Source organism: Colletotrichum lupini, chromosome 8 (assembly GCF_023278565.1).
Source record: "Colletotrichum lupini chromosome 8, complete sequence".
NCBI lineage: Eukaryota > Fungi > Ascomycota > Sordariomycetes > Glomerellales > Glomerellaceae > Colletotrichum > Colletotrichum lupini.
This window is the reverse complement of record NC_064681.1, coordinates 2,181,729-2,208,356: the sequence shown is the minus strand read 5'-3', so window position 1 is coordinate 2,208,356 and position 26,628 is coordinate 2,181,729. Positions and strand designations below refer to the sequence as shown.

Here is a 26,628-nt window from a genome sequence, read left to right as displayed (position 1 = left end):
TATCGGCCCCTTCTAGCCGCAAGTATGGGGGACTACTATCACCATTTTCTCACCTCCATGACGGGGGTGGCAGCTAGCCAAGCTACAAGCCCGCAGGACATACATCCACCCCAATTTCCAGGCGCCCAGATGTCTATGATGGGCGGTGCCATGCCTGGGCCATATCCCAACCTTGGATATTTCACAGGCTTCCCCGACCCCGTTGGGCTTACTACCCCCAAATCCTCGAGGAACCGAAGAAAGTCGGCTTCGGGTTTAGATCACGTCAAGCACCGACGAACACGATCCGGTTGCTACATGTGTAGGAGTAGAAGAGTAAAGGTATGTCTCCGCGTCCTCTTCAAGATTGTAGCCTTCTAACTCGATGTAGTGCGATGAAAGCCGGCCAGTCTGCGATAGTATGTTTGGCCGAAGAGGTATCTGTGATTCGTATCGTTAACGTAACCATAGGGTGTCGAAAAGGTAGCCGCGAATGTATCTATCCGGAACCACCAACAACCAAAGGATCTCCAGCAAAAGGCTCCTCATCCAAAGATGGAGCTCCTACTCAACAGCAGGCCAGTCCGGATTCTTCCAACGATGCTGAAGATGGAGAGGACGAGACCGAACCCGGCGGTCTAGACACCATCCTTGACGAGGACGAAGGAGAGGAAGAGTCTTTCCAGAGACAGTTTTCTGGGCCGAGTAGAAGCAGCACAGCTTCGTCATTCAACCTGCAACGTACGGGAGGTACACGGCACGGCTCCGAGACGCCATCACACGAGGGGACCAAGAGCGCCTCGCCTTCGACGTCTACCGCGAGCAGCCAAACAACCACCGCATATACGATGCCGGATCTTACGATATTATCCCTAGGTGGTCACGCCGACTGGTCCCATCTGCCCCCCGACCTCCGGCAGCATCTGGAATACTTCTGCGAAAACGTTACTCACTATCATTACTGTATGCTCACTGACGCACACGAGTTCTTCCGTGTAATTCTGCCGAATTTCGCGTTGCAGAACGAGGCTCTGTTATACGCGGTTGTGGGCTTCGCAGCGTACCAACGTACGATACAAGATCCCAATGGCAAGATGGAAGAGTTTCTGAAATACTACAATAAGAGTGTTATCCTGCTGCTCAACTCCCTGAAGAGGAAGGAGAAGCACAATATTGCTATGCTATTGACCGTCCTTCAGCTTGCCACAATCGAGGTATGGCAGTCCCCGAATTTAGATGGAAAATAAAGATGTGGCTAATCCATGATACAGGAGTATCTGGGCGACTGGATCAACCTTATGGGGCATCAGAAGGCTGCTTTCGAGATGCTGACACATTTGTTCACGCCTGAGACAGCTACGCAGACTCCTCTTGGTAGAATGATTGTGTCTTGGTACGGACGCTTCGACATCTTCATCGCTATGATGGGCGGCTTTCCCACGATGCTAGCCCCCGAGTGGTTCATTACTTTTGTAGAATACTGCGATCAGCAAGCCGTCTCGGACGAAGCAGATAGCTTGCACTGGAAACTCGAAGCGGAATCAGGTCGCCTGCGGGTTATTTCGAGAGAAATGTCTACCCTCTTCGCCCGAGGTAGCCGAGGCCAGATAACACCGGAAGATTTCGCGACGGAGCACGAACGACTGCAAAACTCGCTCCAGGGCTGGAAAGACGGATGGGATCACGCACTTACGGACCCTGCTTACTACGTCACCGACTTCAGCCACGCGGGCCCTCTGGGGGAGGACGACATCGTCGACCCGTTTATCACAGGAGTCTTGTACGATTTCCCGATATTCTCGACAACGCTACTCACCAGCGAGTTCAACTCTACCATGATGATGCACAAGTGTCAGTCGTCGACGACGCAGCGGGAACACCTTTACGGCGAGCTTAGAGGTCATGCATACGCCATCTGCCAAATTTTTGAGGCTGTCGAGAGGTGGCCGTCGAGCCCCAGGGGCAGTTTAATCCTGATCCAGGCTTGCATCGCCCTTTCGGCTTTGTTCTTACCGCAGGACGCCAAACACCACAACTGGATCCGAAAGAAGTTTGCTTTGCTAGAGACTATGGGGTACGTGGACATGCTGGCTACAACCTTCTGCCTTTTACCTCGCACACGACAGGACAGGCACACTGACGTTTGACGAAACCCTACACAGATATATACACCCGATATCACTCCGCACCAAGATGGCTGAAATGTTCCACGAGCCCAGCTGCGTGCGCTGGTGGCTGCCCAACGACGAGGGCTACAGCCGTATCCTCCAGGACGTACGGACCTTTGCCGATGAACGCAACGCCAATGCCGCAACTGCCCAGGCGGAGAACCTTCGAGAAGTCAGACACATTTTTGCAAAGATGCAAATGACGGAGGAGAATGCAACCCAGGCTGCATAGATCTTGGAACCCCAAAGTTCTGGGGGGGGAAGGGGGAAAAGAGGGAAGGGAATCGAGAACATGGGAGGGAAAAGTTGGAGCGATAAAAACAAAAAAGGAGGCGGGAGGTCTTGATCGACTCGGCAAACACCATGGCTGAAAAGTTGGATGGCATACGATGCACATTATGGAAGATGGATTGGGAGGGTCGGGGCTCGTTGGGAGCTCGTTGGAAGCGGATGTTACGGTGAAAACGACGGGGGAAACGTTCGAGCATGGACGGATCAAAACAAAGCGGCGGCATATTTTTTTTTCTTCATTCCCCCTTCTATCTAGAGGGCTACATCTATAAACCCATAGAGGCCATGCCATACCCAGGCAATGGCCATACGCATTTTGGCGTTGGGTCTTTTTCTGTTCCATTTCTCCCTTTTCTTCCCCCCCCGTCCGATTATTCGTTTTAGCAAAATTCCCCTCTGCACCCCTTGTAGGAGAATTAATGTATTATATCTTGTTTTCATTTTCTTGGACATTTTTTTTTCGTTCTCTTTATCTCTTTCTTCATATCTTCATCACACATATTTCTTGCTTCCACGTTAGACATAGATTCTGTGTGAGACCTGTTTTTTCCCCTTCCTATTTATACACACAACCTCGTGAGACGTTTTGACAAAAAAAATGACATCACGAGACTTCAAAGAGAAATCCTCCAAAAACGAAGAAGAATATTATACACATACGTGGACCTCGTCTCATTACAATAATAGAAAAAAGAAAGAAAAATGGTCTACCGGTATCCTGCCCAACTCAGAACCACCACCCCCCTGGGTTTGACGGATAGGCAACAAGTCTGTAACTTGAACATTCATCAATACGCAAAGTCATTAAAACCCCCTTTTCTCCCTCTGTCATGCCTCCTTCTTACCCCCCTCGGCCTCCTCCGCCTTCTCCTCCTTTGCCTCGTGCTTCGGCTCCGTTTCCTCCGCCTTGTCGGCTTCTTCAGCCTTGCTGTCCGCATCTGCGGCATCTGTTGTCATCGTAGTCTCGTCTACTTTGGCGGTTGACTCCTGAGCAAAGTCGTGAGTGCTGACGTCTGGAATCTCGCCAGATTCATCGTCATCCTTAGCTGCTGCATCGGGAGCCTCATCCGCCGTCTTGTCATCTGCGTCTTTAGGCTCGTCGGCGCCTTCGGCTGCTGCCTCGCTTCCTGATGCAGGAACGTCCTCATTCTCCTCGAAGTTCAGATCTAGCCGCGGTTGGTTTGGGTGGGCCATACCGCCCTCGGTTTCTTCATAGACCAAAGTCGTTTCCGCATCGGATTCTGTATCAGGGTAGTCGGTTTCGACCACTTGAGGCTCTGCCGCAGCGGCCTCCTCCTTTTCTTCTGTGGGCGACGCATCTCCAATAATCTCCTTTTCAACAATCACCGGCACGTCGGCCACTTCGGGCTCCTCCTCGAGCGTCTCGGGGGCAGAGATGCGCATCTCCCGCAACTTATTTGTTACAACGTTGTCTTCCTCGTCAGCCTCCACCACTGTCGTCACAGCACTGCCAACAGAGGGACTCGCCCTGACATGACGTCTCGTAGCAGTACGGCCAACAGGCTGAAAGTTGTCGTCTTCGCTCTGTCCGAGGCTCTCACGGTGGCTGGGCTTCACAATGGACATTGGAAGCGGCTTCTTATCACCACCGTTGGCATCAGGCACCGCCGTTGCGGTCTCCAGGCCCTCGGCCTCAGGTGGGAGCTTGTAGTTCTCGGCGGGGAGGAGGTCGTACATGTCGCATACGGTCTTGAAGAAGACGTACAGTCCAGTCTGGCCCTCAATGGTCCAGAAGACAGCGCGGTGCTGGAACCAGGCGTGCGCGAAGATGCGATGCAAGCGGCGGAAGACGTTGACGAGGTTCTTGACGGCGACACCCTTGTTGTGGACGTCGGAGAGGACGACGAAGCGCGAGGGGAAGATTTTGGGGTCCGTAACGATGTTGGCGGCCCAGTCGAGCGTGTGGCAGCAGTAATCGATGGCGCAGCAGCTCTTGGGCTGCTCGTGGACGGCACAGAGGAACTGCCACTCTGACGCGCGCATCTCGGGACACGTCGCCGCGCTGCAGGGTGGGGAGTCGAAGAGGAAGCCGACAATGAGGGTGTTGCATTGCGAGATGAGGAAGCGACACAGTTCGTACAGCCAGAGAGTGCGGTCGATGCCCGGCGGGGGCGTTGCCAGCTGGATTGCGGTCGTACGGGTTATCGGGACGCTGTTGCTCTTGGTGTGGTGGTAGTGGAGGGCGGCGAGATGCTCCTGGAGCTGGAAGGCCGAGTCGAGCTGTGCAAAAGGGTTTTGTAAGCGGCAGAATCGCAAAGTTGAATCTGGCTGTTCACAGGGACGTTGCTGCGAACCTCATTAAGGGGGATAAGCGGCGGTCCAGCAGCCATGTCGGCGGCCTTCGTTCCCGGGTGTATGCGACGCCTCGAGTTAGCTTCAATGAGAGACTGCTCCATCGGCGAGGCTTCGCGATTCGATTGCGCACCCGTGGAAGGGGACTTGGGACCGATTTGGATCTCAGCGGGCGGTGGCGGACTGGGCAGCCGGGGCGAGCTCGGCGCCATTGCCATTGTGAAAGGAGGTGACGGAGTCGTTGTGGTGTGGGATGGTATGGTATCGGGGGGTGGTCTCCGTGATGAAGACGATGTAGGAGAGGACGAGCGACTGGAGAGTAATTTGCAACCGCGGTTCAAGAGCTGTTGTGTTCCCCCCTTGCGCCTCCAGAATTCGCGGTCACAGACTGTCGTAGATGTGTTGGTATGTCGTGGATGGGTTGTGTTGTTCTAGCTGGGCGAAAAGTCGTGGTCGGGCGGCTAATCAAGAGCTCCAGGTCACCCACATCGAATGAAAGCGCTTTGGGGGCCAGAGCTCCTGGTGCTGCCGTGTCGCTGCTGTTACAACCCCGGCACACCCTGGCTCAGCTTAGTCAGGAAGTCCTCCTCGGCCACTGACGGTCGTGTGTCCTTCTTTCTTTTCTTTTTTTTTTGGGTGAGTGTGAGTGCCGGCGTGTGGGACCAGACGACGTCAAATAGGTACGTACTCCAAGCCTCGAATACTAGGTACTTCTTTCGTGCCTGGGAACTTTCTTCGCTTGATAAGTCAGTTGAAGGGCGTATTCTTCACTGAGAACTCTCTCTCAACTCTACAGCTTTTTTCCAAGACTAAAGAAATTCAGTCACTTGCAAGGCACTCGCTGCTTTCTTCCATTCGCTTCTTAAGCTGCAAAGAATTGGTCTGAGCTCTCTCGCAGGGTTCCCCTCCATCCTAGCATGGATTTCGACGATGATGCCCCGCCTGATCTGGTAGAGGCCGGAACCGTTGTTGAGGATGATCTGCCACCATCGGAGAGCCAGATCAAGGTCCCGATCACCATCGTAACGGGTTATCTCGGTGCTGGGAAGACGACGCTGCTCAACTACATCTTGACGGCGCAACATGGAAAGAAGATTGCCGTGATTATGAACGGTAAGCCGTTCGCATGATCAAATGTGACGCGGGGCATTATACTGATGTTATTCGCAGAGTTCGGCGACTGTTGGTTTCCTCGGATGTAACCACCCACTTGAACCCACTGACGCTTTTCAGCTCTCGATATCGAAAAGTCGCTCACTGTCAACAAAGGTGACGAGCAAGTTGAGGAGTGGCTTGAAGTCGGCAACGGCTGCATATGCTGCTCCGTAAAGTAGGAACACCCCATCAACTAATCGCATTTGTATTAACACGCTTAGGGACACTGGTGTCAACGCCATCGAGTCGCTCATGGAGAAGAAGGGCGCGTTCGATTACATTTTGCTAGAGACCACAGGTCTTGCGGACCCTGGCAACCTCGCGCCCCTGTTCTGGGTCGACGATGGCCTAGGAAGCACAATCTACTTGGACGGTATCGTGACTCTGGTAGATGCGAAGAACATTCTTCGCAGCCTTGATGACCCCGCCGGCAAGATTGAAATCGACGAAGATCACAAAGAGGATGACGGCCATAGTCACGGTCCGCTCATGACGACGGCTCACGTCCAGATCTCACATGCTGATGTCATCGTCATCAATAAGTCGGATCTGGTTTCCGAAGAAGAGTTAGGGCAGATCAGATCGAGGATAGAGTCTATCAATGGACTCGCCAAGATACACGTCACCAAGCAGAGCGAGGTGCCGAAATTGGAGGGGTTCTTGCTGGATTTGCATGCCTACGACCAGGTCACGGAGCTCGATACCAGCCAAAAGGGCCACAGCCATCTAGATTCGGTGAGTGATTCCACGAAAGTCGCAGCATTTCTCTTTTGCTGATAAAGTGTAGACCATTTCGACTGTCTCGATACCAGTGCCAAAGTTGGCACCCTCACAACTCGAGAAGATCGATTGGTGGTTGAGAAAGATCCTCTGGGACCGTAAGCTTCCTGGGGACGAAAAGACGACGCTTGAGGTCCATCGGTCAAAGGGTCGGCTCGTCTTTAACAACGGCGATATCAAACTCATCCAGGGCGTGAGGGAGATATTCGAGATTCTTGACTCGCCTGACCAATCGCGCGAGGCTACGCAAGCTCAGGGAGGTAAGATCATTCTCATTGGAAGGCATCTCAAGGGCGTCGACTTCGAGAAGAGCTTGGTGGATACAATCAACTCGAGCATATGAATAGAACTTCTGAGACACGATGCGTTGTTCTGGGCGCGTGATCAATGAGACATCGACTGCAAGGCGTGCAGAAAATAGCTGTCAGAGACGGCAGCGCAAGTGACTTTGTGGCAAGAGAGCGAGTGCCTCGGCTGGTGGAAAGCATCAAGCCAATGCATGCTGGAAGCTGCCATCTCATGTGTTGAGAGGGACATGATGTCAAAAAAAGGCCCCAGGTGAATGTACGGCAGTAGCGCGTGTTCGCACTGATGCAGGGGTTTTTTGGAGGGGCTCTGGGCGCACAGGCCATCGGATCCATCTTTGACCGGTCCTCCGCGCGTTAGTGTTGGCTGGGCTTCGACGTCTGTACACTGTACACCAGGAATCCGCATAGAGCTTCCTTCGTGTGTGCAAGCTTCGAGCCAGAATAATCTTTCGCGCCACCTCGACCACGAACGCATCCTAATTGACCCCCGAACTCCCCGCGACGACGAACCATACGACGCGACTCACGAAAGCGACCATACACTCCCCGAGCCTTCATCATGAATCGACCAGGTAGGCCTGACCCTCTAGTCGTCCCCTTTCAGCCTCGGGTACCCCGCCGTTTGCATGTCCATCAAGGCCACTTGGATCTCGTCGCACCTCTCAATTGTGGTCGCCGCGCCTCTATATTGTCGAGAAACCTTGAGGAGCATCGAAACCATGCACGCGAAACGTCACGCCACCGATGATACTCTCAGTAGATCGTTGCCACTGTTAGCGCGGACATGTAGCCCTCACCCTCGAGATCCAGCGCTGATACACCTCGACGTAAACACGGCCTTTGGATGGACAATAATGGACCCCTCGTACACACGCTACTCTTGAAGATGATGGCCTCGAGCCTCGCTACTCTTAAGCGACACTATGCAAGACCTCCAAGCTGACAATGGGCGCAACCAGTAGGAGTAGCTCCTCAATCACTGCGTGGCATACCGGCAGGTTTTGGTGGCCAACAGCAGCAGCAACAACAACAGCAACAACAACAAGCTGGGAGGGCAGTATCAAACAGGTTACCAAATGGGAAAATAGGTAGGAACACTCAGCTCCGTCTCCATATGTGTGGTGTGATTGGGTACAAAGGCGGTGCCTGTGGGAAGACCTGATGTTAACGTGGAATATTTTGGAATATACAGGCAGTAATGGATCTGGCTGGGCATTTGGAGGAGGAGTACCCATGGGAGGTGCTGGCTTGCCAAATCAAGCCCGTCAACTTGGAGGAAATGTGAGCTTTGCACAGAGCTTAAGCGGGTCGCAACCGGCAACGCCGCTGGACCTTTCGTACGTTCTTTCCTCTTTCCTCTCTCACCGGCTACCCTGCACATCCACCTACCGCTTTCCCCACGATCACCACCCAAAGTAGTAGCACCAGCCGCATTCTGAGCTTCACGGCTAGCCGCACTTTGGTCTTTCTACTTTTCTCAGGTCTCTCTAGCTCTTGTCTCTTCTCTTCCTTTCATCATGGGCAAAAGGCAACGTCTTGTCCGAAAGAAAGCAGCGAGACAAGAAAAGATGGATAAAGCATTGTCTTCTTCGCCTCGCGAGAAGCCCAAAAAGGGCTACGCGGATGTCCTAAAGACGTATTTTTATTCTTCCCCTTCCTCTCCTTCCTCATCACTGCGTCGGCGCGATCGCGGGCGACTGCTTCACCCATCATTTCTAGCACTGATAGTGGTACTGACTTCTGAAGTAGCGAATTTCCATCTCTCTCCAACAACGCCCAGATGAACACCACCGGTCAGTCAAACATGTGGTCATCAACAGCGTCGCGGAACCTGGGTGCTGGCCCAGTGCCACGCAACCAGCAGTCGACGCCACTGTCGGCTCAGAGCGGCCAGGATGAGCTCTTCACGCCAACTTCGGCTCGCCAAGGCGCCTTTCGCTTCGGTGGTCAGAGCAGCGCAGGCCCGGCGCCTCAAGCCCAGTCTAATCCTGTGGACGATTTTCCGCCCTTGAACAGAAACTCGAACGGCGAAATCGGTGGTGAGCGAAGTGCTAACTTGATGCCCTCTTTGGGTTTCGGTGGCAGCCAGGCGAGCGGCTCAACCGCCGCGATACCTCCTGCCCGAAGCGCAGGTGCCGGCAACGGTCTTCTCAATGCGCTCTCCGCAAATAGCAGAACTTCAGATGGTCGCTCACCTTCCATCGCTAGCGTGCAAGGTAAATCGAACCCACCTCATCGGACGACAACACACTCACTGACGCGATATAGATCAAGCAAGAATACAAGAGGCATCTGGCGAAAGAGGCAACTCTTTCTCTGAAGAGAATGGTGGCGACAGCGCTTCTCAGTCCGCAGAGACCAGAACCCCCCCCGGCGCCATTGGTAACGACGCAGTCACAGGCAATGGCAAGGCCAAAGAGGAGAAGGAAGGCCAATCGCCCGACGTGCAGGACCCTCTGGCGGGAATGGCGCCCATTGACAAATTCGGCATGAAGGGTTTACGTGTTCTCATGAACAACTACCCCAGCTATGGCGCCCTGATGCAGGGAATGGATCCCAACGAGTTCGGACTCAACGTCAACTCACCAGAGTAAGCATTCTGACTATTTACAAAGAAACACCTACTGACCATGACAGTCTCATCTCCACGCAGATTTACTCTCTCTTCGACGACACGCCTCCGCGTCCCGCGATTCCCAGCGTCCGGCTTCCTGAGTGTTACAAGGTGACCAATGTGCAACCGATTGAGACCAAGATCCCGTCATTCAACGAGGAGACCCTATTCTGGATCTTCTACAGCTGTACACAGGACGTCAAGCAACAATTGGCTGCGGTTGAGTTGTATGTATTTCTTACACCCAAGGTGGCCACTGCTAACAACCTTGCAGGCACAGCCGAAACTGGCGTTGGCACAAGAAGCTGCATTTCTGGTTGACTAAGGACGAGCTCATGATGCCCGCTAGCCTTGGTCCCCACCATGAACGCGGCTACTACATCGTCTGGGACACCACCAACTGGCGCAAGGAGCGGGTACGTCTTGGGTTTCTCTCTTCCAGATATTGAGCGCAAATGACTAATCTTGAATACAGAGAGAACTCACCCTCCACTACGGTGACCTGGAGACGAATCTGGCACAACCGGTTGCATAGTTGAATTGGGGTTTATGGTTCATTGGCTTTCTCGTTTTATTGACGAGGCTGGAAACGACTTGGTACCTGGGCACTGGGCATGAGACCCGACAGGCGTTGAGTCATGTTGATACGGCATGGTTTTACAGGCTTCCGGTACGAAGCTGGCCAGGCAAATGGCTGCCGCTGCATATTTGCCGCTGCTTTGTGTGTATGAATCACTGATCAATGGGAGTTACCCACGGCCGTCAAACGAAGGGAAATAAAATGACGACGCCGATGCTGAGAACGAGAACTGTCTTCTGTTTCCGTGCTTCCAATTATGCGTGATGTTACCTTTTGGACGTCGGAAGCGCTTGGTATAGTAAGAGATATCTCCTCTGCACCATTATTTGAAGGTATCCTTACGGAGAGAGGTACTCAGATACCTTGGGGAGCTTGAGTTTGGTAGTTGTTTGGGCGGTCCGTGCTCAACTTCCTCACATGGGAAAGCGCGGGTAACTCCGACTGCGCGCCACTGTCCACATAAGCTCCAAACCCCTGCTCCCTGAGGAGGGCTGATGAACTCATCAACTCCATAAAAGCTGCCAGCGGGACTCCACGCATCTGATCCGACGACATCCCCATTCCACGCGCAGCGGCCATACGCTCCTTCGACTCTCTTTACTTTTGTTGCAATCTCCATGAGGCCTACACCGCTCCAAGCTTCCAACCGCCACTTCTGATAGCGAGAGCCTGCAAACACTCCGGCCTTCCGCCATACCAACGACTTCCACCGGCCAGAGCGGCACGACACAGACACAGAATCCGTTGCCATGGCAAACGAGCAGATCTCGCTGCCGTATCTGGTGATGATACTGCTGGTTACGGCATTCGTGATACGGTTCCTGTTCTTTTCGCCCGCCCCGCCACCGGCGCCGCGACAGAGCGCTGCAGCGGTACTACGTACGCGCGAGGCAGCCGTGGAGAGGATACAGCAGATGTTCCCGCAAGTAGACAGACGAACGATTCTTTGGGATTTGCAGAGAAACGGCGGAAATATCCAGGCGACGTCTGAGAGGATCCTCGCAGGACGGATGGAAGCTGTGAGTCTGAATCCTTGCCTTTCCCAACTTCATCTCGGGCGAAACCTCGGTGTGCCGAGTACGCGAGCGCCGGCGACAACATCATGGCTGGGAGCCACTATGCCCCACGATACACGGATCACTTTCTCCTAATGTAGCGCACTTCTTTTTTGCTGACCTTGGTACGTGTCGTCGAACAGCCTCCAATCACTTTCCAGCCCCCTCCCCCGCCGGGAGCGAATAACGCAGCGTCCAGCTCCTCGACACCGGCCAAGGCGCCCGAGAAGCCCACACAGCCGGACCTGATTACGAGATACAAGCTCCAAGATAAGATCTCGGCGCAACAACAGCGGCAAGCGGAAGCGGACGCCGCCGCCGTCGCGGAGAAGGAGAAGGAGAAGGCGGCCAAGGGGTGGAGCTCGAACAGGGACGAGAGGCAGTCGCTGTTGCAGAAGCGGAGGGACGAAATGATTCTTGCGGCGCGGCGGAAGATGGAGGCTAAGATTGCTGCTGAAAAGGCGGCATAAGGTAGCCTTGGATTGAGACGAATTGGGATGGGCCTTTCACAGCGCATTGTTCTCTTGATTGTTGAAGGCACGGGAAGAGATTGGGCGGGGTATGTGCATTTGGGAATTCTGTACACTTACACTCACATACATACTCGTACAGAAACAGCCGAGAACGAAGAGCTCTTCGGCTTCAGTCTAGTTTGGAGGAGGATGGATGAGGATATAATTGCACATGTTTCTTATGCCTCCAACGCTGTGGGGAAGCCTACCTGGCCTTACACTACTTTGGCACATGTCACTTTTCTCCTCGGAACCGTGGGCTTAGCTGACTGATGGCGCGATGTGGATCTGGCTTGACTACCTTACCTCATGCAGTGAGAATATGCGTTGAGAAGAAGGACCCTGATGAGTCGGTTCGAGCTTGATAAGCACGTGCTGCGGTCGAACGGGGCGGTTTGAACTTGGTCGAGATAAGATCCTAAGGGCACGCCACTCCGGTAGTTGTCACAAGCAAGGAAACGGAGAGCGGGAGACCCAGGCGCCGTTGGTATAAGTGCAATCGTACAAGTGTCGCCCATCTTCATGAGGGGTTTGGTCCATCGGGTCTGAATGACACGAGCTTGACGTCTCCTGTGGGCTTGACTCGTTCGTTTTGTTTGGCGCTTATTCAAATTCACCACCAGGAAAGTTTGGAGTGGTTTATCACGCTTCGTCAGTGATGTTTATACAAGAGGGAAGTCATGACATGCTGTGAGAGATATGTAGGTGGAGCTTATGTAGAGACTACTGGACGGAGGTGGTAGGTTGTTCTCGTAATTATCACAACTACTCGATTTCATTCGAGCAGAATGTTCGTCACCACGGTTGTTTGTCTGCCTTGGCATCATGTTGCAGACGCAGCGCATGTGATTGAGGCTCTCTCACTCTCACTCGGCCGAGCCGCATGATAGTGGTTTGTGTGACCGGACAGACTGTCTCGCCTCGAGGAGGAGGGGGGGGGGCAACGGCCATGAAATCTTGTCTTACATGCGTGTTGGCTCCAGATGCAATGATGGGTGGCAACATGCACGTTACATTACCATTTTGATAAAAGAAGTCTCGCCTCGAATAGCCTCTTATCTCGACGGCAAAGTTCTTCTCATGCTGCTGGACTGAAGACCTGAACGAGCCAACGTTTTCATGGGTCCAGGCTTTCCTCCCGTCTCCCCAAGTCGGGTGGGGAAAAAGCACGGGACGATTTGAGAATGACTCGGGAGAGCGACCCGTTCCTCGGACATGAATTCCTGAGAGACACGTGGGGGTTCTGTTCCGCTGAGATTCGTGGACCGTGAAAGAGTCGGATAACAACATGGAATGCATGTTTAGGTGGCTTCGAGGCAGAGAAAAGAGACTGAGACGTGGGCGCAACATGGTACGGGCGTGTAGGTAGTCAGAGGTGAGACTTGGGCCTGGGCCGCGGGCCAATCTTTATCGTTCTTCATCGATCGCGTGAGTTGTCGTAATACAGCAGCATGGGGGCCCGTCACACTGATGATTGTCTTGTTTGCGTAAATGTCACATCTCGTCATTTGTTTCCTGGGTTACCCAGATCAGGCATGCCGTCGGTATTGCACCCTGTAGGTAAGATAAGGCAATTCTCCGACTGGTCTCGTTCGACTGACAAGAAGAGGTTGTTGGAAATTCAAACTCGGGATGACAAGACCCCTCTCTTTACGCCGCATTTTGATCAAAAACAATCCGAGGTTTTGCTACTATGTAACAGCAAGAGGAGTGGGAGGGAAGTTAGCGCCAGTGTCAATGAGACAGAGGCAAGTATCTCATTACTGAGGTGTGAATGAATGCGGTTCATCTTGTAGTTGAAATGGTGAGTGAGAGAGTTGTGGGAGGGCATGGAGGGGTTCAAGGAGGGGTACATGGCACGGGATGCTACAGCCCAGTGTCCGTACCAAGATTTGGCGGCGTGTTCTGACGGCTGGATCTCACTTGCTGTACGAGTCTAGTTTCTTTCTAGTCTTTTCTTCGGGTGTGGGTTTCTCCTCCCATTCCGTTTTTCTCGTTCCTGTCTAGCGCCACCAAGTCTTTGGCTTGGAGATTGTAGACGTTGTGTCACTGAATGTCACTCCTAACCGGAGGCTTCTTTCTGCCGATCTCATGCGACGCTCGTTCAACCGTTGAATCAGCCCCCCCTACAACGGGGTAAACGGGTTCAAGATAATGTCCCGCAGAAAGATGCAGCGTGACACAGCCAGGGCTCGCGACATAGCGACTTGATGACCTGCAGGATCGTGACGAAAGACTGTAATCCTTTCAACTGCACGCGCTGCTCCGCTGCGATATCTACACAGCGCTGTGTGAGAGGCCATGAATGCCAGGAGCCTCTTGACACTGGACCCTTGTAACACTTGGCGTCCTAATTGCGCGCATGTACCTAGGGTGGGGACCCTCGAGAGACTCAGAGAGTGAGTGTGCGTGTGAGAGACAGGGCGTATCCGTAGACTTCCGCGTGAGGGCTACCTCTTCATGCATTCGCTGCATTGGCGCCATGTGTTTTGTGGGTGGCTATGGGCATGGGAGCATGGATGGATCAGATAGAGAAAGACAAGACCGATAGAGAGCCCCGCTTCGACCCAACATTTCTGTCTTTCACATGCTTTTTGGACTGGCTGACTAGACTGCAAGTCCCTCCCCGTGGGGCCCGCCTTCACCGCAGGACATATCCACTGCCACAGACGAGGAAACGAAGAAGAAAAACAAGGCGAACGAATCTGCGATAATTAGCATGGGGCAAAGAAGGAAGAAAAATACTGCAAAAGGCTGTTTGGGCATGGTCAGCTAAGATGGGAGGCGGGAGGGGGGGCCTTTGTGTTAAGTCACTGTATCATGGTTCGACCAGCATGTTGCGCAGTTCTGCTACGCAATACGGTGCGACGCGCATAGTACGTAACAAAGACATGAGGACTTCAAAGTACCTTTTTCATCGCTATCCGTACCTTACCGTTCTCTGACTCTGCATTTGACAGCCAAGGTTCCGTGCTTGCAGAGACTCGAGAAGTAGAGAGACGTATTATCTCCCAAAACATGAGGTAAACTTTGCCTCATCTGACGGGACTTTCTTTTCCACTTCGTATCAGACTATCTGCGAGCCGGCCACCGCCGGTTCGATCCATCCGCCCATCAGATTTCCCGCCCCCTACCCGCCTCAGCGGGAACGACTACCAAAGAAAGAAGATGCAAACCGGGGGCAGAAACAGGTCATTCACCACTCCCAACCGATACACTCCATCTGCCCCTCCACTTGCAGGTTCTTTCGCTTCTTAGTCGAGACTCCAAAGTACCTGCTACTACCTTGCTCTACTAGGTACTGCACTCCGTGACTGGCCTTACTTGACCTTGCCTCTTCTCTTAAACCTTGCCCCCCCTCCCCCTTCGCTTTCTTTGTCTCACCTTGGATTTTGCAACTCGCTCAAAGAAGCTTCAAACCCACTGATTATCCTAGGACTCGACCTGGATCAGCCAAACAATTTTTGTTTTTTTTTGCCAATTCATCTTCGTCGTCTTCCTCTGCGTAGCATCCTACCTATCTTAGACTCAGAAATTCCAACCACTCTCACTTGCGTACAACCGTTGCCGCAAGCACATCTGAACGTGGGATTTACAATAAGCGGGGCACTCTCTTATCAACACTTTTTCTCGACAACATTCCCTCAGTCGCAACGGGCGCTTGGGCTAGATCTCGACGTTCTTGGTCCGTAACATTCCTTCACTGGCGACAACGCCCTACGCCCTCGCCATCACAAGCTTGGGACTTACCAGAATAGCAGACCGAGAACAGACCGCCACGCCATCTCACCGAATTCCCCGACAACCATAGATTGTCAACACAAGCGGACGGACGGACGGTAGCGACTTACCCCCCTTCCTTCGCCTTCCTCCCGCTCAAGAGGGGAATAATAAAAACACAATGCCCCCCTTGCGGCCCTGGGGTCCCATTTTCGAAGAGATTACTCTCCCGCAGAACAGAATGTCATCGACGGTCTTCTCGATGCTGCCAACATCTCTTCAGTCTCGGCTACCGCCGCTGCGGTCTATCCGCAAGAGCGCAAGCATGCAAACCCTCACCTCGAGCAGGCAATCACACACCCGCACCCTGTCGGGACTCGACGACGGCGTCCACAGAAATATTACGCAGGCGCGCCTCGTCTCCGAGAGCACGGAAGAGCAGCATATGAGCTTGGTGGCCACAGAGCATCGGACGTATGAGGTGCGATCGGCGGCCGAGAAGCATGAGCAGCAGCGGCAACAAACGGAACAGTATTATCAGCAACAGCAACAGCAAGCGTCTAGCCAATCTTCAAACGTAGATTGGCGCTTCGCCCAGCAAGGTGAGAGCCGTTGTGATATTGGTTGATGCCTCCGACTTACCTTTTGCTCCACAGGACTTGCTTTGATCGCCGTCGCCCAAGATGAGTTGAGGCATCCGTCAAGGCGGCCGGCAGTCGATTTTGAGAGGAAAGCGTTTCTCGACGGCGTCGAGTACATCCTTAAGGCCCTTCCCAGCGACCTAAACGAACACGAGCTTCACCGACTACGCACGTCGACGCCCTCCAATTTCATCCCACCACCAAGTCCAGGCGGCCGGGCATATTCTCCGTCGCGGGGTGCGAACAACGGCAGATCGATTCTTCACCGGGGCGTCCAAATCGCAGTCGTCAACATCTTCATCCTCATCCACCTGGCGCTGCCGTACATCATCCTCATGCTGCGGTTAGCGGCCCGCACGGAGAGGGAGTACCGCATATCGGAGAACCTTGTGGGTGCGGGCATGGGTCTCGCCAACGCGATCGGCAGCAAGGGAATGCGCATAACCGGGGCGCTGTACAACGTTGGCGACGGCAGGCTCGGGCAGGCTCTCACGGAGGCCGTTGCCTGGACGGTTGAGGGCCTCACGGGAGGTCTATCCGATGGTGTCGGTGAGGGCCTGTCCATCGTGGCGCCCAAGAGACAATGAGATGACCGGCATGAGGACATTTAACGCACTATGATATGGGAATTTTATCATATTTTTTCGGGTTTAGACTTTCGGCGTATATCTCCGTTTCCTTGTTTCTGGTTAGGTATGGTTGCTGCAAACGCAGGTACTTTTTCTCGGTGGAACATCTCTACTTGAAAGATTCAGTTAGACCAAGTGTGGGATGGAGCGGGCTCTACCTGAGCTTTACAATAGCTCACACTAGCTTGCTGGGTTGAGCTTAGCTAGGAAAGCCTCTTGTCATTTGCATCTCACTTGAGAGCTTACTTGACTAGGTTGTTTCCTGCGATGATCAAAGAAATCGGAGTCTCGCCAGCGCATCGCCACGAAATGTTGGTGGTGCGCAAGGATTGGGTTATAGAGAAACTCATTTTCAACACTAATGAATCAACGACCTTTGGTTTTTGTTGGTGCAAACGAGTGAGAGTTGCTTCCCTCGAGATTCTTATGATAGATAAAGTACAGAGTAAGGGAAGACTAAGTTCAGCAGGGATACGGAGTACAGCAAACCGGCTACCCGCCATAAATTTGGCCAGACCTTCTACTGTCCGTTCTGACCGGTCTACAAAAGGGTATTGGTTTGTCATACGACTCTGGCACATCGTTGGAACTTCAGTGTATATTTGAGCAAAGGGAGTAGGCAAAGGTTCGTGATTGTTCACATTAGCTGAGGTTGAGTTGAGAGAGCCAAAGTATGAGTGCTCCGATGATAGACGCTAAAAGCTTGCCTCGCAGGGGTCGAAGCCGGAGCGCCCCGGGGCGCGTCAATGAGTGGCTGCTTCATCCCGTCCCCTGTTAGTCGCAGGAAAGACCCACCGAAAACCAAAGGAACCAACCGAAGCTCAGCGAAAACGTGAGTGATGGGCAGATAAGGCCGGGAAAAAATTCTTATCGGTTCGCCTCCTGTCTCCCAGCTCCTTCTCGCAATCCAACTGGCGAAAAAAGAGGACGACAGATTTGCATCCTACACACCCTCTTTCGCCCACTCCCTTTTTTTCTTTCTAGAACCAAAGAGCTGTATTGTATCGTCCTTTTTCTTCGGTAGCTACTGTTTTTAATAACTTTCTACAAAGACACATACATACAAATGTTTCGCCAATCCCTCAGAAGGTGCGCTCGCATCAGCGGCGCAACCTTCGCCGCCCCGGCTCTCCGAACGACCAGACCTGCCATCCTCCAGACAATCGCAAAGGCTCCAGCAAGCGCGCTTCGCGTGCCACTCAGCATTAATGCGTTTAGACAGTACTCTAGCGAGGCCGCCAGCGCTGCGGCCGCGCCGGTCGCCGAGGATGAAGGAAACGCTTCGGGTCTGACGACCAAGTTCGCGGATTTGACGAAGTTGGGCGTTCACTCTACCCTTGTCGACACCATCACGAACAGAATGCGGTACGAGAACATGACGGACGTCCAGAGCAAGACCATCGAGCCTGCACTGAAGGGCATGGACCTGTAAGTCGAATTCAATCATCATCAGCGCGACTACGCCGTACAATGTACTAACGCTACCTCACAGTGTCGCCCAAGCAAAGACAGGTACCGGAAAGACCCTGGCGTTCCTCGTTCCCATTCTGCAGAGGATGATTGCGGCGGATCCGTCGCTCGCAACCAGAAAGGCTCGTTACCAGGCCAGCTCAAAGGATATTCGTGGGATCATCATCTCCCCTACACGTGAGCTTGCCGAACAAATCGCCCTCGAGGCCGAGAAGCTGTGCCAGGGCACGGGCCTGGTCGTCCAGCGTGCCGTCGGTGGAACACGAAAGGGCGAGATGCTGCACAAGACCCGTAGAGAAGGTTGCCACTTGCTCGTTGGTACACCCGGACGTCTCAACGACCTTCTCGAGGACCCCTACAGCGGAATTGAGGCACCTAACCTGGCTGCGATTGTCCTCGACGAGGCTGACCGCATGCTCGACGTCGGTTTCGAGAGAGAGCTGCAGTCTATCGTCGATCAGCTGCCCGACCCCAAGACTTCTGCGCGCCAGACTCTGCTCTTCTCTGCTACCATCCCCAAGAACGTTATCGCTCTTGCCCGCCAATGGGTCCGGCCCGACAACTTTGACTTCATACAGACCATTTCCAAGGACGACGTTCTCACCCACGACAGAGTTGATCAGCACGTTGTCCACTGCAGAGGCTGGGCCAATGTCTTCCCTGCTATGTACGAGCTCATCGACAAGGAAATCCAGAAGAGAACTGCCGACCGGGATCTGCTGCCCTTCAAGGCCCTTGTATTCTTGCCTACGTCAGCCTTGGTCGATCTTGCTGGCGATGTCGACATTACGATGAGAGGCGACCGTGACCGCGTACAGGGATGGAGAATCCACTCCAAGCTCACCCAGAGTCAGCGCACGAAGGCTGCAGAGTTGTTCCGCAAGGCCAAGTCCGGCATCCTGTTCTCCACCGACGTTACTGCCAGAGGTCTCGATTTCCCCAATGTCACCCACGTTATCCAGATTGGCGCTACCTCAGACCGTGAGCAATACATCCACAGACTCGGCCGCACGGCTCGTGCGGGCAAGGAGGGTGAGGGATGGTTGATTCTCGCCGACAGCGAAATGGAACTTGCCCGCCGGGAACTGCAAGGCCTTCCCTTGAAGCCCAACCAGACGATCGATTGTGCTCAGCACGACTTCACCAGCGGAGACGAGCCTACGGCGATTTGCGAGAAGGTGACCCAGGCTACTGCTCGGGTCGACCCCCAAGTCTTGGAGGTTGCCTACCTGTCCCTGTTCGGCCAGAACCGCGACAACGTTCAGGCCAAGGTTGACGAGCTCCGCGAGTGGTGGGTCAATGCCATGGAGCAGGACGATACACCCGCCCTGAGCGCTTCCACTATCGAGAAGCGTGGTCTGCGTAGAATCAGGGGTCTCAATGTCAGACAGCCGGGCTCTAGATACGGTAGCGACAGCGGCGGCCGTGGCGACCGTGAAGGCTTCAGCCGTGGTGGTGACCGCGGTGATCGTGGTGGTTTTAGCCGCCGCGAGCCCCGCGATGCTTTTGAGAAGATGGAGATGGACAGCACCAGCTCTGACCGCCGTTCCTCTGACCGCCGTTCCTCTGACCGCCGTTCAGGTGGTTTCAGCCGGGGCGGAGGACGTGGCTTCGGTGGAAGAGAGCGTCAACAGAGATCCTCCTGGTAAAGCAGAAGATGACGACACCAGCGCCCCGGAAGCGTAGTGGGCGCGAGCGGAGGAAAGAAGAGAACAACCAACAACGAAAAAAGCAAAGGCCCCAATGAATCGGAAACGGTCTGTGAGATACGGAAGACGTTTTTTTTAACGACCTCGGAAACTGAATTAGACATGTCACACCATACCCCATACCCAATCCCCCATCACCATCACCACCACTCCCCTTTCTTCCTGTTTTTAAGAGGGAAACAGGCTTGTATCATACCATTTTTGTAACGGAGCACAGGAAAAGGGGGGCTTTACTCGAGGGAGTTGTGCTTGTATTACCACCACCGGCATTGGGACAGAGCTATAGCGCCTCGAGAGAGATTTCAACTGTACGAGATTAACCGGGGTGATAAAAAGCTACACAATTGTAGCGCCATGTAAATAATACTGAGGGACATTGAATCTCCAAATCTCATCTTCAAAGATACAAACATTTAATCCACTCTTGTCTCGTGTGAGCTGAATACTACGTGATACTTTTCTCGATATCATTGATTCTAAGTCAAGGCGGTGCTTATCTCTGTGTGCTCATCAACTTAAATGACAGCAATGGTCTGCCCTGCACGTACAGTTCCCTGAGCAGTTCATATCAGATCAGACTTGTATTGATTGCGAGTCCCATCAGCTCCAAGTAACGCTAGGCAAATGTCATTTTACAGCCATGTACGATTTTCCCAGAATTGGGGTTGGCCAGGTCCCCCCTTTCTGTTTCTGAAGATTATCACCATCCTCGTTATGTACGCGCGCGCCCGCCCTCTAAGGATTCCCTCCCAAACGCCCAGATATCAAAAAGCCTAGAATGCGCGCCTCTTCCAAGAGAAGGGTATCAGCATCCCTCCAAACCCAAAACAAGATGGACTGATCATCGTGAAAAAGCACAAATCTCATCTTTGGCCAACTCTCGCTTCCCACTTTCACCGACCACCACCCAACAGCGCGTTGGCATCCCAGAGAAGAACCCTCTCATCCCAGCCGACGGTAGCCACCCACCCGCCAACACCAAACAGACACCAGTCGACACCGACAACGAACTCGGTATGCCTGTTCATAACCCCAACCTGCGCACCAATCTGCGCCCCGCCCGCAGGTCCACCAGCAGGCGGCGCATTCGACCGATCGTCCCACAACCGCACCGTCATATCATAACTCGCCGTCAACAGCAAATCGCTCGCGTGCGGGCTCCACGCCAGCCTGCGGACGGCGTACTCGTGGCCCTGCATGACGGCTACGGGTCCCGCCGTCGGGTTCCGAATGTCAAAGGTGCGCACGGCGCGGTCGACGCCGCCCGTGGCGATGACGGTGTCGCGGTACTTGTTCCAGTCGTGGGTGAGGACTTCTCCCGGGGCGGCGGAGGGGAAGGATGGGCCCGCGGCGTGGACGGGGATCATGGAGGTTAGGTGGTAGCGGGAGGATACCGGGGTGCGGAGGTCAAAGATGCGGATTTGGGAGTCGGAGGAGACGGAGGAGATGATGTGCGGGTTGGAGGGCTGGAAGGAGGCTGAGTAGGTGCAGTTTCCTACGGGGAGGGTGCGGAGGGAGTGGTCGCGGGTTGGGGACCACTGTAGCAGGTTGGTCAGTATATGATGGTCTCTCTTTTGGTGGGTTGGCGTTGTCCAAACATACCACTTTGATCGTGCCGTCCCACGAGCTCGAGACGAAGGTGTCCTTTGTGATGGGGCTCCAGTTGACGGAAAAGGTCTCGCGCTTGTGTTCGTGAAAGTTCATGACGGGGAAGTCCTTCACGCCGAGGTCGAAGAGCTTGATGGAGCCGTCGCCGCAGGCGACGACGAGCTGGTTCTCGTTGATCTCGGACCAGGCGAGGTCATATTGCGAGTCGTTTGTGTCGAATCTGTTTTTGCCATGGGTTGTGTGAGTTACCAACCAAGGAGGGGGTAAAGAAGCAGAAGGCGGAGGGGAGATAGACTCACGTCGTCTCGACTTCGATGCCTCGCGCCGTCAGCCCGAGGCAGAAGACGCGGCCGTTGCCGACGATGCCAAAGTTGGCCGACGATGCGACGGCGATGCGCGAGTCGTAGTAGGGCGAGTACTTTACGGCGTAGGGGTTGTAGCCCTGCGTGCGGAATTCGAGCATTGGGGCCATGGCGGGCGAGGTTCACGCAAACGCAATGCGCGATGCGATGGGCCCGTGGTTTCTCTTTTCTTTGGAGTCCGTCGCTGGTCGAGAGCGAGGGAAAAGTAAGGTTTGGTAGTTGGCACAGGTAAAGGAAGGTGCTAAGGTACCGCTACAAACGCACACAGGAAAAGCATATGACGGCGGGACGGGATAGCTCTGGCCGGTCGACGGTTACATCACCGCGCCCGATCCGGGGTACCTCGGCAGACTGGGGGGAAGCACCTAGGGCCAGGCGGGTTTGCGGGCAACGCCCCCAGTGGGCAGTGGGTGGTGTGGATGGCGGGGCAGAAGATGCAGCAAAGTTGGAGATGCGATTATCGGGGGCGGCATTTCCAAGGTGGGGGGGAGTAGCACGTGCTTTCGCGCTACACACGCGCCTGCTCAGTACGCCCTTTGCAATGACACCTGCTAGAAACATGGGGTCCGGACCAGTGGGGTGCTTTTACTTCAGTCTTGGACTCGGATGATTCCCTTTCCAAAAACTTGAACGAGATCGGTGGGCATTTCCATCTCTCTTCATGACTTACATCGAGGTCGGTCTTTCGTGTCGTCCTCGACTATCTACGTCATGGACTCGTTTCTTATCAGGAAGAAGCGGAAACTCACTGAAGAGGTGAAGCCCACGGAGGATGATGAACCGACCGAGGTGAAATTGGCTATCCTTTCATCTCTTCATCCAAATTTGGAGCAAGATGTACTGCTGGACGTGCTCTTAGCACACAATGGCTCTGTCACGGAATCGCTCGAGGCTCTCAAGGCGCAAATCCCGATCAAAAAGTCGAATGGAGTCAACGGTGCACAGAGTTCCCTCCGGCACTTTGGTGTTAGGTCGGAAGATAGCAGCAACGGTCCGCAGCCAAAGAAGAAACTCATGTCCAAGAAGGGGGCCACGCTTCACCTGTACGATCCTGTCGACATTGCTGAACACACGCCGTGCACCGTCATCCACAACTTCCTCCCGCCAGAGGAAGCCAACGACCTCTTGCGAGAGCTCATGACGGAGGCAAAGTCTTTTGAGAAGAATGTTACCTTCAAACTATTCGACAACGTCGTGGCTAGTCCGCACACGTCGAGCTTCTACGTCGAAAGCTACGACGAGATTCAAACGCAGAAGACGGACTACCTCTACAACGGTGCCAAGCTGAGTGACATTCGCCGCATCACACCGCAGCTCATCAAGGTCAAACCGAAAGTCGCAGAGGCTGTGAATGAAGAGATCCAGACGAGAATTAAGACCCGCTACCCCGAGGGGAAGAAGCTTCGGTACCAGTCGCCTAACCCTTGGGCACCCAACATGGCCTTTGTGAACTGCTACGATGGGCCCCAGGAGAACGTTGGGTGGCACAGCGACCAGCTGACCTATCTCGGACCTCGCGCCGTCATCGGGTCGGTATCACTGGGCGTCGCGCGGGAGTTCCGCGTGCGAAGGATCATCCCCAAGGACGGCGGCGGCGAGAATGGAAATAGCACGACGATGACGGCCGAGGACGCCGACGCAGAGGGCCAGATCTCGATTCACCTCCCGCACAACTCCCTTCTCGTGATGCACGCCGAGATGCAAGAGGAGTGGAAGCACAGCATCGCGCCGGCGCAGGCTATCGACCCGCATCCCGTCGCCGGCAACAAGCGCATTAACATCACCTACCGCGATTATAGAGCCGACATGCACCCGCGACACACGCCAAAATGCGACTGCGGGATCCCATGTGTGCTAAGGGTTGTGCAGAGAAAGAAGGAGAACCACGGGAGGTACTTTTGGATGTGTCACGGGGGCAACGTGCCCGGCAAGGACAGTTGCTCGTTTTTCCAGTGGGCCAAGTTTGACGACGATGGAGCTCCTATATGGACCCATACGACCCGAAAGCTCAATTCTTGATTTCTTTTCAACGCCTCATCTTGATCGACTACGAAACAACCTCACCATCAAATGCCGCATCAGATATCACCGGTACACGCTGCTGTGCCCCTCAGGGGTTCACGTATCCAGGCTGATGCTCACCCTTGCCATCGATCTGGATAATCTTCAGACTCTTCACATCCACCCCGTCGAGAACCCGCGCGTTGACGGGATGCCTCGTCTTCGACTTCTCGTACCAGTACTGCGCCAGCTCCACCAGATTACTCTGCTCCTCCTCGCTCAGCGGGTTGAACTGGTTGGTGATCGGGACGCCGCAGTTCTTGCAAAACGTCTTTGCGAGAATGTGGTGTCCAAAGACGTAGCGGCCAATCTTGTCGTCGTCTCCCGTCAGCACGACTTGGTCGCTATTGGGGTACACCCAGACGTATCCATTCTGTTCAAGAAAGTTAGCACAACAATTTCCTTCCCCGATGCCGGCATTAGCAGGCGGTGTTTGCTGACCCTTTCGCAGATGCTGCAGTTGCACTCGATGACTTCGTTTTCGTACGTCTCGTCAATGGGCTTGCTGACGACAGCCACCGTCAGAGCGCCGCAGTGGCAGCTGCCGGTGTAAACTTTGCCCCCCTCGACCTCGGCCGTCGGCCTGGGACCGTTGTGGGTGTGAGGCTCGTAGTTGGCGCCGTAAGACGCGCCGTCGTAACTGCAAAGGCCGGGTCAGCATTTTCGATCTGTGTAATTTGATGAACGACTTTTTGTTAGATTTGGGGTTGCATACGTCTTCTTCTCCAGTCCCCAAATATCGAGGTCTTGGATCGAGCGCACCTGCATAAATGCCAGCCCTAGTGCTTCTTCCCCCTCGGACAGGTCTTGAGACGGCGCAGCAAGAACGCGAGATACTCACGTTTAGAACGATTCCGTTGGGGGAATCCGCCAGGATGGGCGTAGCACAGTTTCCGCAGAACTTTGAGGCCAAAGGTCGTCAGCATTACCGGACACCGGCAGACCGCAATTTCAAACTCATTGCAGAGAATCTTGCTCGTTTCCGCGTGTTCAGATTCCCGGGACTCGCCTTGTGCGTAATCTGGCCGGGACCAAAGTTGTACGTCGAGAGGTCATCCTCGGCGCCTTTGACGAAGCGTAGGTCGGCGCGCTGGGGAATGACCCAGAGGGTCCCCTTCCTGGAGCAGAGGCTGCAATTGCAGGCGCTGGCGGACTTGATCTCTGGGAGCTGGACCTCGTAGACGAAGGTCTTGCAGTGGCAGTTGCCGCGGTAGGTCTGCTTTGGCTCTTCGGCGGTGGTGGTCATGTTGGAAGATGGAAATGGTATTGATAACTTGTGTTGTGAGGAGGCTGTAGAATGTTTGTTGTGAGGGTGGAATGAATGAATTGGCATGAGATCACAAAGTCAAAAGAGACTATTTGCGCGGTTCTTTATAGATTCGATCTAAGAGCTTTTCATACCTCATAAACCTCACCGGGACGAAGCGAAGCTGACAAGTTGAGGGGGAACATCTCTCCCTAGTGAGCGCCACAATTTGTTGAGACAAGCAAGTGGACTCAATCGTAACTTGGAACCAGGATACGTTCCTACAGGACAGGAGATGTAGAGACAGCAATTTTCGGGCGTGTCCATCGTCCACGAAACGGACAAGTCTAACCTCCGAGCACAGGGTTTCGGCGCGAATAATTCTTGTCGCTTATGTTATCTTACTTTGCTGGTTGACGATCCCAAGAATCTGAGTCACCGACATGACATGACCCCGGGGGGACCGTGGATATTGCTGACGGCAGGAACATGGTGTAACACGCGCGGGGTTCCTCGTCTCTGCAAGGTATCGTCCGTGAACGCCAAAGCTAGCAAGAGCTAGAATCTTACGAGGTAAGGGTGTAAGAAACCCTAGGGCCAAGCCACATACGACGCCTCTGCGCGCGATTGACTGGGGGAAACGCCAGATTACCACGTTGTCAGGTGACTTTGTACGCTTCGTTTCCCTGGGGACTCTTAGTGTTTGCATCGGAGCAGTTTATACCCCGCACTCAAGAGGCGTTTCATACATCAAAGTCTGGCTAGATTACCAATTGCCTATTGCTCCGTGGAGGTTTCTCTTGTAGCTCGAGGTGAGACATTCACGATATGCAAAGAGAGAGAGTTTGTGTATCAATTGTGCATCGTGCCTGCATCTTGGCTACCGACATCTTCACGGCGTGTCCTTTCGTTGTGGCGCCGAGTCATCTTATTATCTTACAGCTGGGCATGCAAAACTCGGTTCAGCTGAGAATGAGATGAGACCTTTTTGGGAAGAGTGAGGTGAGGCTGGCGGGTAAGCGAAGCGGGAGTTGGGTAGACGGGCTGGAAGTAGGCAGCAGGCAGCAAGGAGTCTACGTCATACCCTGTTACTTTTCTTCAAGTGTACCTATCAAACTCAAGAGACGTGTTTGTTGGGGTGAAAGATGGTTGATGGCCCATAGGTGCCTCGGTTGTTGAAGTTTCGTCGACGTGGGACTCTGTTGTGGCAAGCGAGAGCTGGGTCATTCGGAGTTGGTGATCTGGCATGTTGGGGGTGAAGAAGACGACGAAGGAAAGGAAACGAACATTGGATGTAAGAGGCTTGGAAAGATTGTTGAGATGAAAGCGCCCACTTATCGGGAGGGTTTATGTCATCCTTCCGTCCGTCCGAACGGGACTGTAGGTGCCGTTACTGGGGCTCGGTGGGGAAGGGCGCCGTCGGCGTC

The 26,628-nt window shown here is 53.9% G+C and overlaps 11 protein-coding genes across 11 annotated transcripts; 7 read left to right on the top strand and 4 right to left on the bottom strand.

Moving 5' to 3' along the window:
* Window positions 1-24: 24 nt before the first annotated feature.
* On the top strand, window positions 25-2,379 carry CLUP02_15147 (uncharacterized protein; the record flags this gene model as incomplete). Its single annotated transcript, XM_049294071.1, has 5 exons — window positions 25-321; window positions 371-398; window positions 505-1,193; window positions 1,251-2,053; window positions 2,106-2,379. 5 exons carry the CDS (start codon window positions 25-27, stop codon window positions 2,377-2,379), a joined length of 2,091 nt encoding a protein of 696 aa, XP_049151217.1.
* An 887-nt stretch (window positions 2,380-3,266) lies between these two features.
* Window positions 3,267-4,969, bottom strand: CLUP02_15146 (Mob1/phocein family protein; the record flags this gene model as incomplete). The annotated part of the gene is made up of 2 exons (XM_049294070.1): window positions 3,267-4,679; window positions 4,754-4,969. The coding sequence occupies 2 exons, from the start codon at window positions 4,967-4,969 to the stop codon at window positions 3,267-3,269; spliced, it is 1,629 nt and encodes a 542-aa protein (XP_049151216.1).
* Window positions 4,970-5,668: 699 nt separating this feature from the next.
* Window positions 5,669-7,029, top strand: CLUP02_15145 (CobW/HypB/UreG; the record flags this gene model as incomplete). The annotated part of the gene is made up of 4 exons (XM_049294069.1): window positions 5,669-5,864; window positions 5,985-6,081; window positions 6,128-6,641; window positions 6,694-7,029. 4 exons carry the CDS (start codon window positions 5,669-5,671, stop codon window positions 7,027-7,029), a joined length of 1,143 nt encoding a protein of 380 aa, XP_049151215.1.
* Window positions 7,030-8,192: 1,163 nt separating this feature from the next.
* CLUP02_15144 (NOT2/NOT3/NOT5 family protein) lies at window positions 8,193-11,713 on the top strand (the record flags this gene model as incomplete). The annotated part of the gene is made up of 8 exons (XM_049294068.1): window positions 8,193-8,234; window positions 8,476-8,630; window positions 8,744-9,210; window positions 9,263-9,584; window positions 9,632-9,835; window positions 9,883-10,024; window positions 10,851-11,207; window positions 11,387-11,713. The coding sequence occupies 8 exons, from the start codon at window positions 8,193-8,195 to the stop codon at window positions 11,711-11,713; spliced, it is 2,016 nt and encodes a 671-aa protein (XP_049151214.1).
* Window positions 11,714-11,990: 277 nt separating this feature from the next.
* CLUP02_15143 (uncharacterized protein) lies at window positions 11,991-14,230 on the bottom strand (the record flags this gene model as incomplete). Its single annotated transcript, XM_049294067.1, has 9 exons — window positions 11,991-12,024; window positions 12,062-12,300; window positions 12,424-12,571; window positions 12,626-12,666; window positions 12,722-13,160; window positions 13,254-13,351; window positions 13,500-13,677; window positions 13,939-14,032; window positions 14,137-14,230. 9 exons carry the CDS (start codon window positions 14,228-14,230, stop codon window positions 11,991-11,993), a joined length of 1,365 nt encoding a protein of 454 aa, XP_049151213.1.
* A 26-nt stretch (window positions 14,231-14,256) lies between these two features.
* On the top strand, window positions 14,257-15,566 carry CLUP02_15142 (uncharacterized protein; the record flags this gene model as incomplete). The annotated part of the gene is made up of 7 exons (XM_049294066.1): window positions 14,257-14,333; window positions 14,375-14,522; window positions 14,589-14,631; window positions 14,716-14,746; window positions 14,827-14,996; window positions 15,054-15,340; window positions 15,426-15,566. The coding sequence occupies 7 exons, from the start codon at window positions 14,257-14,259 to the stop codon at window positions 15,564-15,566; spliced, it is 897 nt and encodes a 298-aa protein (XP_049151212.1).
* Window positions 15,567-15,656: 90 nt separating this feature from the next.
* CLUP02_15141 (uncharacterized protein) lies at window positions 15,657-16,703 on the top strand (the record flags this gene model as incomplete). Its single annotated transcript, XM_049294065.1, has 2 exons — window positions 15,657-16,077; window positions 16,132-16,703. The coding sequence occupies 2 exons, from the start codon at window positions 15,657-15,659 to the stop codon at window positions 16,701-16,703; spliced, it is 993 nt and encodes a 330-aa protein (XP_049151211.1).
* A 788-nt stretch (window positions 16,704-17,491) lies between these two features.
* On the top strand, window positions 17,492-19,864 carry CLUP02_15140 (DEAD/DEAH box helicase; the record flags this gene model as incomplete). The annotated part of the gene is made up of 3 exons (XM_049294064.1): window positions 17,492-17,577; window positions 17,832-18,173; window positions 18,238-19,864. The coding sequence occupies 3 exons, from the start codon at window positions 17,492-17,494 to the stop codon at window positions 19,862-19,864; spliced, it is 2,055 nt and encodes a 684-aa protein (XP_049151210.1).
* A 575-nt stretch (window positions 19,865-20,439) lies between these two features.
* CLUP02_15139 (WD repeat domain-containing protein) lies at window positions 20,440-22,004 on the bottom strand (the record flags this gene model as incomplete). Its single annotated transcript, XM_049294063.1, has 4 exons — window positions 20,440-20,462; window positions 20,826-21,462; window positions 21,527-21,752; window positions 21,832-22,004. 4 exons carry the CDS (start codon window positions 22,002-22,004, stop codon window positions 20,440-20,442), a joined length of 1,059 nt encoding a protein of 352 aa, XP_049151209.1.
* A 601-nt stretch (window positions 22,005-22,605) lies between these two features.
* CLUP02_15138 (GRF zinc finger) lies at window positions 22,606-23,913 on the top strand (the record flags this gene model as incomplete). Its single annotated transcript, XM_049294062.1, has 1 exon — window positions 22,606-23,913. The coding sequence occupies one exon, from the start codon at window positions 22,606-22,608 to the stop codon at window positions 23,911-23,913; it is 1,308 nt and encodes a 435-aa protein (XP_049151208.1).
* Window positions 23,914-24,004: 91 nt separating this feature from the next.
* On the bottom strand, window positions 24,005-25,201 carry CLUP02_15137 (glutathione-dependent formaldehyde-activating enzyme; the record flags this gene model as incomplete). The annotated part of the gene is made up of 4 exons (XM_049294061.1): window positions 24,005-24,328; window positions 24,397-24,595; window positions 24,671-24,761; window positions 24,913-25,201. The coding sequence occupies 4 exons, from the start codon at window positions 25,199-25,201 to the stop codon at window positions 24,005-24,007; spliced, it is 903 nt and encodes a 300-aa protein (XP_049151207.1).
* Window positions 25,202-26,628: the final 1,427 nt, after the last annotated feature.